Genomic DNA, 10,418 nt, shown 5'->3' on the forward strand with positions numbered 1-10,418 from the left:
AAAATCATCTTTTTATTTCTTGTTTGGTAATAAAATAAACTTGCATTACTATTATTATTACATTTGCATATTTTCTTGAAGGCTAGCATCTCATGATAATGGTATGGTATTCATTACCAAAAGTGAATAATATTAAAAAAAAAACTTATTAGACCAATGTACCCATTGGCTTGAAATTAGGTAATTTTTAAATTAATTATATTATATAAGTTTGATAGGTGTGATGAAAAACTTAAAGTTGTTATACCAACGCACCCATTGGCTTGTACTTAGCTAATATTTGTTTTATATTTGAAATTTCATATTTTGACTTTCTGAGTATCTTGTATTAGTGAAAAACTTAAAGTTGTTATATCAATTCATCTTTTTCATTGTATATTTTCTCTCTCCTCTAAATTGGTATTTAGCTTGAAAATAATTCCATAACTGGTTTTTGTGAAAATAATAAGAATGACCGCTAAGATAATATATGATTTTCGTTTAAAAAAAAAGATAATATTTGATTTGTTTCCTTAATTGATAATTGGTTGATTGATTCCTTTAGTTATTGTAGTTGATATTATTTCCTTCATTGTTACACAATCGGAGGAATTAATTGATTATTGTTAAAATTATTTTTAGCAATGCCAGTGGCATAAGCAAGCATTAGGTCGAAAAGTTGAGGGTGAAGGAGAACAGAGGAAGGTTGAGGTCTTGCCACGTAGGACAATTTTTTCTTGCTTTAATATTATATATGATGGAATAATCTAGTGTTTTCGTCACCATCCTTGATTTATTCCATCTTAGCTTTTTGCCCCAAAAACTCCGGGTACGCCTTGTGCTTTTCTTTATATTCTTGTATTGTTTGCAATTCATCTTCTGCTATCTAGGGCTGGCAAAATTTGATCCAACCCGAACGTAACCCGAAATAAGCGGGTTAAGGTTTGCATTTTTGACCCATTATTAAATTAAATGGGTTTGACACGATTAACCCGTTTAATTAAACGAGTTAGGTTCAGGTTGACATTTTTGACCTGAAAATGACCTGTTTTGACTTGATTAACTTAAACATGTAGAAAATTTTCGAAAAAATTTATTGATAAATATAAAATTTGGTTAAAATATAGTAAAATATCTCTAAAATTTGTCATAATTATTCCAAGAAACTCTAAACATGCATATTTTTAGTAGTGAACTTGTTCATTTTGTTTTTAAGAAAATAATTACTTTTCAATATAATGTATTAAATGGGTTAAACGGGTAACTCATTTATTAAATGGGTCGGGTCAGGCTTGAGTTTTTCAGCCTGTTTATTAAATGGGTTAAGTTTGAATTGAGGGATTTTTAATAACCCATTTATTGTCGACTCGAACATAAACCCGACTGACAACCCTATTACTACCTGTGTCAAGCCATCAGCAGCATGATTTTGATGCATTTTTTTCTTGTATTTCAATCATTCAATTCTTACTATTGAATAGAGGCAACTGTTGAACTTTACACATAGATAGATTGGGACAACGTATGGCAATCAAAGAGAATCGATATATAACTCATCAAAGCATTTGAGAATTATCCTTAAACTACAAGAGAGTGATCGAGAAACTCACTTTCCAACTCAGGAAAAAAAGTGGTCGAAGCTTCTAAACGGTCTTAGACAATGTGGCTACTAATCACCCATGAGTCGAGGTCCAAAAAGGTAAAACGGTTAGCAAAAAATTTTACTCCCTCCGTCTTAAATAGACTCCTCATTTCACTTTTTCACATTTATCAATATATATTTTATATTATTAATATTTATAATTACATAATAGTAAAAATTATAACAGTTTGACTTTCTTAATGTATGTAATGAGACGAATCAAATAAAATTCAATATAAGTATGTTAATATTTATAAAAAAAATTGTGAACTTTCCTTTTTTATAAAGAGTGCCAAAATTATAGAAATAGGAAATATATTTAGGGACGAGGAACTATTAATGTGATTAGCAAATTAGGTTACTTAGAGGTGGACATGACTCCACTAGCTATTTTTTATATTCTAATAAATCAAAAAGACCGAGCTATTAGGAAACAAATGATAAGAGGCTCACCATCGAGAAAATTGTTGGAACATTTATAGGGTAATGGGTTTGAAACTCATAAGGGTATGTACTAGAAGAGGAGGAGGTCTAGTATGCAAAAGGCTAGATTGCATCAAGTGGCAAAACGCATTGATAAACCAAGGGAGACAGAAGACTGGCCGCGAGTCGCGACAACCGTCGCGAGTCGCGACCAGTGGCCCGTCGCGAGTCGCGACAGTCGTCGCGGGTCGCGACCAGCGCCTCGCGACTCGCGAGCTTCTTCGCGAGTCGCGACGTGTCTTCTGCCTTGGAATGCGAAAAGTTGCCTCGACGGTTTTGTATCCGTTGTGATGCTTTGTTGATCATTTTAATGACTTTTAAGGTCTTTTAATCAGTAGATTAAAGACCTTTGATGAGTGATTAAGATGGGGGTTATGTGATTAACCTCTCTAGTCAATGTGATTAAGATGGGGGTTATGTGATTAACCTCCCTAGTCAATGAAAGGTTTATTCTTCCTATATAAACCTTGGAATTCCTATGAGTGAGGGGTTAGAAGGAAAAATCAGATTTTCTATACTCTCTAAACCTTCTTGCTTAGCTTAAGAGAAAACTTGCAATCTTTTCTTGAGTGTTCTTCACAAACACAAAAACACAAGTTCTTGTTTGATTCACTTAGAAGATCATCTAAGTGGATTGTTTCTCTCCATTGTATCTCATTAGTTATTTCGTGTTAACCCGGTGATCCTAGAGGGGCGAAATTAAACTAATAGGAAAGCGTAGTTTCCGTGCCTTGGAGTGGATATCCGGTTCTCTCATTGATCACACTTCTAACAATCTATTAGTTTAAATTTCTTTCTTTTCGGATATGGCTCAATCACTCAAGGACATGACTATGAACTTCCAAAAGTTGGATAAGTTTGAGGGGGTGGGCTATCGGAGGTGGCAAAAGAAGATGCACTTCTTGTTGACCGCCTTGAATGTGGTGTATGTTTATCAACTCCTATGCCACCACTCCCGGAAGATGGAGAGGAAGAGCCTCTTGAGACTACTAGGAAGAGGATCAAGTGGGAGAATGATGACTACATTTGTCGTGGTCATATTCTCAACTCTCTCACCGACCCGTTGTTTGATCTCTACCAAAATGTGGAGAGTGCAAAGAACTTTGGGATGCTCTTGAGGCCAAGTACATTTCGGAAGATGCTTCAAGTAAGAAATTCCTTGTTAGTAATTTCAATTCTTTTAAAATGACTAATGATCGGCCTATTATGGAGCAATTCCATGAGGTTCATCATATTTTGAACCAAATAAGATCACATGGTATGGTGATGGATGAGGCAATTGCGGTTGCCTCAATCATTGACAAATTACCAAATTCTTGGAAAGATACAAAACATTTTTTAAAACATAAAAAGGAAGACATGTCCATGGAGCAATTAGGAACTCATCTTCGTATTGAAGAGGGGATCCGGGCTCAAGATGGGGTTAAGGATACTACTCCTAGTATTCCTAAATCTACCGTTAATTTGGTAGAGGTTGGTGGGTCTAGTAAGACCAAGAAATCCAACAACAACAACAACAATAACAAAACCAATGTTGCAAACAAGAAGAGGAAGACTCTCTCTTGTTGGATATGCAATGGTCCTCATCTTAAGAGGGATTGTCCTTCTAACAACAAGAAGAAGACAAAGAACACACAACCTAGTGTTGTTCAAAACCAAGGTAACAATGCACATGTTAATGTAATTGAAGAAATGCATTTTGTTGCTATGATTTCTGAAATTATGTGTGTGCAGGTTGATGATTCTTGTGGATAGATTCGGGAGCCTCTAGACATGTGTGCAATAACAAGGATTTCTTCAAGTCTTTGAAAGATTTGGATGATGGTCCAATCTTGTATATGGGGAATGATTCTACGGTAAAGGCTAGAGGCATAGGCCAAGTAGAATTGTTGTTAACCTCGGGAAAGACTTTAACTCTCCGGGATGTTGTGTATGTACCGGAAGTTAGGAAGAATCTTGTGTCGGGAGGTCTCTTGAATAAGTATGGTTTTAAAGTTGTTTTTGAGTCGGATAAATTTGTAAAGGGTGGTATTTTTGTTGGACAAGGTTTCTTTTGTAATGGAATGTTTAAATTTAGTATTGATAATAAAATTGGTACTAGTTCTATTTACATGCTTGATGTTTCTTCTCTATGGCACAATCGTTTATGTCATGTGAATTATCGTAGATTATATGACATGTCTAAAATGGGGTTAATACCTCCTTTCGATTTAAAGTTAGAGAAGTGTAACACTTGTGTGCTAAATAAAATTACAAAAAATCCTTATCCTAGTGTGACTAGACAAACGGTATTGCTTGAATTGGTGCATAGTGACTTGTGTGACTTTCATAGTTCACCTTCTTTAGGAAATAAGAAATATGTTGTAACTTTTATTGATGATTTTTCAAGGTTTTGTTACATATATTTATTATTTACTAAAGATGAAGCACTAGAAAAGTTTAAGACCTTTAAAATCGAAGTGGAACTTCAACTTAATCAAAAGATTAAAAGACTTCGAACGGATAGGGGTGGTGAATATTGTAATCCAAGTTATTTTAGTTCCATTGGTGTAATTCATGAAACAACCGCCCCATACTCACCTCAAAGTAATGGTATAGCGGAAAGGAAAAATAGGGTCCTAAAAGAAATGGTTAACACTATGCTTTCTAATTCGGGTCTTAATGACGGTTTTTGGGGTGATGCAATTTTAACTGCATGTTGATAACACGTTTATATACTCAATTTTTATGTGATATATTTGTGTGTTTTCACCATATTTTCCCCATATATTTAATCTCTTAGAGCTATTATTCTTTACTTTTCGCTATTGCTCTCCTCGGGTACATTTGTTTTGTTTTTGTAGGATTATGGCGTTTATTGGAGTTGATTGGGATTTGCACGAAAGCTTGGATGATTGCGGAGCATTCAGATGGATTGATAGCTTTATTCGGCGATGATTTTGAAGATATATTGCGATATGGTGTTGGTAACCATTAATTACCATGCCTAAGGAGCTACAAAATGGAATTTTGATAGCAAGAGAACAAAAAAACAGCATAAACCGCCACCCTTTGGCGGTCCTTTCAAGCTTACCGCAAGGCCATGGCGGTCTCCAATTTCAATATTACGTAATCTTAGTTTTAGAGTGTTTTAGGAGTCCAAATCCTAGTCAAACTCCTTGTATTTGGATAGATATAAATAGGTTTTGGATAGAATTTGAGAGGGGGATATTTTTTTGGGAGAGAAAATCACGTTTGTTTTGGCTCTTGGGACGCTTCTTCACGTTTTTCGTTGTTTTCTTCATACTTTCATCAAGTTCTTGTTTTCGACATTAAAGTTTGCAATTTCATCAATTAATTCAAGTATTATTTTCTCTTCTTTAGTCTATTTATTATTATTGTTAATCATGCTTTCTTTTAATCTTTATTTTGTTTGTTCAATCATCATGTGTGAGTAGTTTCTCTTTCTAGGGTTAGGTTGAACCCTAATATGAATTGATGCTTGTTTAATTCCCAATTCCCAAACTTTAATTAATTTATGATTCATTTATTTTAGGGTTGGTTTTAATTATCAATATATGACTAGAAATAGTATATTTTGAATGTGATTATTTTTGCAACGAAAGTTGGATCTTAATCGAATCTAGAACCCTAATTTAAGATAAAGGAATCATCACGAAAGTAGTTGATGGAATTTATTAGGATGTTAGGATGCTATGTCTAAAGTCCTTAATTTGCATGACTCCATGAAAATAGGCATGATTGCATTGTTAGGGAAGCTATTGATTGATCGAAAGAAATCCTTAGTATTATTAGGGCGCGTCTATCCTATGAGTTATTTATTAGTTAATTAAGGGAAAAGGGATTGTTTGTGGCATTAATTTGTATTAGTGGGGATACTTAAACCTAGATGTCTTTAGTCTTTGATTCACTCTTGATAATTTCATTTGCTTTAGTTATTTAGATTAGTTTCATCACTTTATTGATTACTTGCTTAGTATTAATTAGGGTCAATTTAACTACTTTGAATCAGTTAGTCTCTTGGGATTCGATCCTTACTTGCCCGACTACATTAGTTAGGAGGAATAGTTAGGTTATTTTTGTTAGGTACGCGATAAGCCTTTCAAATTTTGGCGCCGTTGCCGGGGACTAACGGTATTTAAATTAGTTATTTTTGATTTTATTTTTGCTAAGTTTTTCTTTTAGTTTGCTGCTTCGGCTATCGTTTCTTGTTTATTTGATCTTTTGTTTTTAGTTCTTTCTTTGTTGCATGCAAACTCGACGTAGAGGTCCACAGAATTTGATTCCTCTAGATCTTGAAATCGAAGCCACTGCACGCAAGCAAGGAAGTACAAAGAGACGAATTAAGAATAAGAATCAAGCAATGGGTGAAGAAGCAACTAAAACTCTTTGGGAGTATGGTGTACCAGACACTACAACTGGTGCATTATCGAGCATTGTTCGACCTGCCGTCAATGCTGCAAATTTTGAACTTAAGCCTCAATTCATCCAATTCATCTCCAACGATTCATTTGCAGGGTTACCCAATGAATGCCCTGTGAGTCACATTGCTAGTTTCTTGGAGAAATGCGACACAGTGAAAATCAACATGTGAGTGAGGATGCTATTCGACTACGCCTTTTTCCTTTCTCTCTTCGAGATAGAGCAAAGGAGTGGTTGAGAGATGAAGGTGTTGGAACATTTGATACATGGGGGAAACTTGCCAAAGCATTCTTGGTGAAGTTTTTGGGGCAAGAAAAGACCGCGAAGCTGAGGAACGAGTTAGCAACCTTTGAGCAACATGACGACGAATCATTGTATGAAGCATGGAGAAGGTTTCTACGTTTGCAACGACAATGTCCTCATCACGGGATTCCTGAATGGATGTTGATACAAACTTTCTACAATGGTTTGACACATGAGTTTCGTATCTACATTGATGCTGCTTCAGGAGGTTCCCTTATGACTAAGAACCCAACCGAAGCAAAGGAGTTGATTGAGAAGATGGCGGCCAATGACAACTACCATCCAAATGGTCGCAATCGTGCTAAGAAGGGAGGTAAATATGATGTTGATGCGCTAACCACTTTAACTAATACTGTGCAGGCACTATCTCACAAGTTTGATCAACTCCAAGCTGGTTCATCTATGATGGTCTCATGTCAGATGTGCGGAGTACAAGGACATGCTGCTACAGAATGTCAAATCAACAATGATAGGATGACAATTGAGCAAGCCAGTGCTCTTTATAACTTCAATCCAAAGCAGCCATATGATCCTTATTCTAACACGTACAATGAAGGATGGAAGCATAATCCTGCATTTTCCTATAAGAACACTCAAGCACAACTCAATCCACCTCCTCCACCTCGCAACAACTTTAATGCACCACCAGGTTTTCAAGCTAGAGCACCATTCAATCATCATGTCAATCAAAGTGTTAATCAGCAACCTCCTCCAATTCAACAGAAGAACAACTTGGAGATTATGATGGAGAACCTTTTAGCCCAACAAACTAACTTCATGGCTCAACAAGGTAAGCAAAATGAGAAGACTGATAACGCAATTCAACAAATTCAAGCTCAGAACAAGCTCTTGGAAAGTCAAATAAGCCAACTTGCACATAGAGTGGGCCAACTATCAAAAGCTCCAGGTCATTTTCCCGGTAATAGTGAACAACCACCTAAGGCTCATATCAATGCTGTGATTTTGAGGAACGGAAACGAGCTACAAGATCATCCTTTGAAGGAGCCCTCAAAAAGAACTGTGGAAGAGACGGTTCAAACTAAGAAAGTGGTAGAGAACGAGATTGTTGAAGAAGAGAAGAAGGAACCCACTCCTACCCCTATTCGACCTTACACACCACCAGTTCCATTTCCACAAAGGTTGGCCCGTGCAAAATTAGAGAAGAAATATGGGAAGTTCCTTGATATACTAAAGAAGTTGCACATAAACATACCATTCTTGGAAGCTATCTCTGAGATGCCCTCTTATGCAAAATTTCTGAAAGACATGCTCTCAAACAAGCGGAAGATCGAGGAAAATGCAACTGTTTCACTTACAGCAGAATGTAGCGCTATTTTGCAGAATAAGCTTCCCAAGAAGCTAGGAGATCCGGGTAGCTACTCTATTCCTGTGAAGCTTGGAGATATTGAAATAAAAAAAGCGCTTTGTGATCTTGGGGCAAGTGTTAGTCTAATGCCTTTGTCAATTTGCAAGAAGCTTCAATTGGGTGAACCAAAACCTACACGTATTTCCCTACAATTAGCAGATAGAACTGTAAAGTCTCCACTTGGTATCCTTGAAGATGTCCCTCTCCGTGTTGGGAAGTTTTTCATTCCATGTGACTTTGTAGTAATGGAGATGGAGGAGGATGCGCAAGTCCCTATCATTCTGGGGAGACCTTTCCTGGCCACTGCTGGAGCCATCATTGACATGAAAAATGGAAAGATTACCTTTGAAGTGGGTACTGAGAAGATGGAGTACAATCTCACGAACTCCATGGAAGCTCCCTTTATGGGAGAGACTATCTATAGACTGGATGCTCTAGATGAGACGATAGAGGTAAAAGCTGCTAGTCTACAACTTGATGATTCACTGCAAACCGTCCTCATGGGAAGTGCTGATGCAGAGGATTGGGAAACTAGGGAGTACAAGAGGCTCTTAGAGGAACCACATTCATCACCTAGTGTTGAGCTTGTCAAGGAGGTGTTGACACACGAAGAATCTAAGGAGAGTACTATGCTTCCTGAGGTAGAGTTACAAGCTTATGAAAACTCAAGGTTGTACAAAGAACGAAGGAAAAGGTGGCCTGACAAGCATATCATGCGGCGAGGATTTCATAAAGGAGAGTTAGTTTTACTATTCAACTCTCGATCGAAGCTATTTCCTGGTAAGCTTCGCACAAGGAGGTCTGGTCCATTCAAAATCCTTAAGGTTCTTCCGTATGGCTCGGTAGAGATTTGGAGTGAAGCAACTGGCTCATTCAAGATAAATGGACAGCGTCTTAAGCACTACCGAGAAGGTGAACCTATTGAAGGGAAGGCGGTTTACACACTTTCCGACCCTTATCCAGAGTGATGTGAAAAGGTGGTCAAGCTAGATGACCTTAAACTAGCGCCTCTTGGGAGGCAACCCAAGCTTTCTCTTTCACTTTTCTTATTATTTTTAGAGGTTCCTTAGTCTATATTCTTATTTAGTTTAATACTGTAGTTGTATTATATGATTAGTTAGTTTACGTATCAGGTATCGAATTTAGAAACTTAGCATCTTATTTTTTTTTAGATTTTAATTCTCCTAGTTTTTGGTGTGTTTGTATAGGTGAAATCTAGCATTATATGGCTCTATTCACGTGAAGGCGATGGACTGGAGTTAGTAAACCACTCATATGGCAAGCGCAATCCTCAACTTTGCAGACAATTGACGATTCCAGTACGAACCGCCAACCTACCGCAGCCACGACCAACCTACCGCCAACCCCTCGCAATCCCTGCTGTGACACACCAGACCCATCAAAAAAAAAAAAAAAAAAAAACAACCCAAACTGCCAACACACTGCAGTTCATATCCGCATACTGCCACCCCTTTGCAGTTCGTCTCCAACAACTGCCAACCCACCGCGGTTCGGCCTGTGATCAACGAAGCCCAACGAAGAAAAAAAAAAAAAAAAAACATGAACGCAGCCCTGCACTTCGACCCTACTGCAGTGACGCACAACAACAACAAAAAAAAATTAAAAGAAAAAAAATGCGACACTTACTGAAGAAGGAAACGAACGTGAGATTGCACTCCATTGTTGTTCCCCTTGATGCTCGAATTTGGTACTTCAAGGCGAACCCATTCATCTCTCTCTCCCTCGTGTTTCTTTTGGTCATCGAACTCCATCGAAATTGGTGATTATTGCTTCCCCTGTTCTTGTTCGCAATTCAACTACTGGGTTCGGTTTCCATCAATGGTTGGCTGTACTTGCAGTAATTCTTGATTACATTCCTCTTCACTCCTATTGCATTGGTTTCTTGAAATTGATGACTTGCTGCGACATTCATCCCTTTTGACTTGGCACTTGACGATTTTCGTTCCTATTCCGCTGCGAATTCGATGGTTTGTGGTTTTCTTGGATGAATTCATTGCCCTCAATTTGACACTAACGAATTTGAGGTTTTGTTTTATTGATGGACTACTTGGCGAAACATAATTTGGCGTGACTTCAGAATATTTCGAGAGTATTTGTGACTGAATTGTTCGAGTGTATCGATCTTGATCGAAGATATTGTGTGTAAGGACTGTTTTATTCAGTGATCTACGCGACACTAAGACTCGGTCATGCCTTAGTTAT

The 10,418-nt window shown here is 37.3% G+C and overlaps 1 protein-coding gene and 1 non-coding gene across 2 annotated transcripts; one reads left to right on the plus strand and one right to left on the minus strand.

Annotated features, from left to right (window-relative positions):
- The first annotated feature begins 6,670 nt into the window (after positions 1–6,670).
- Positions 6,671–9,163, plus strand: LOC130590682 (uncharacterized). Its single transcript, XM_057393232.1, has one exon. It carries the CDS (start codon positions 6,671–6,673, stop codon positions 9,161–9,163), a length of 2,493 nt encoding a protein of 830 aa, XP_057249215.1.
- LOC125496136 (small nucleolar RNA R71) lies at positions 6,851–6,957 on the minus strand. Its single transcript, XR_007272838.1, has one exon. It is a non-coding gene; the product is annotated as a small nucleolar RNA R71 (small nucleolar RNA).
- Positions 9,164–10,418: the final 1,255 nt, after the last annotated feature.

Source organism: Beta vulgaris, chromosome 3, assembly GCF_026745355.1.
Source record: "Beta vulgaris subsp. vulgaris cultivar EL10 chromosome 3, EL10.2, whole genome shotgun sequence".
Classification (NCBI taxonomy): Eukaryota; Viridiplantae; Streptophyta; class Magnoliopsida; order Caryophyllales; family Amaranthaceae; genus Beta; species Beta vulgaris.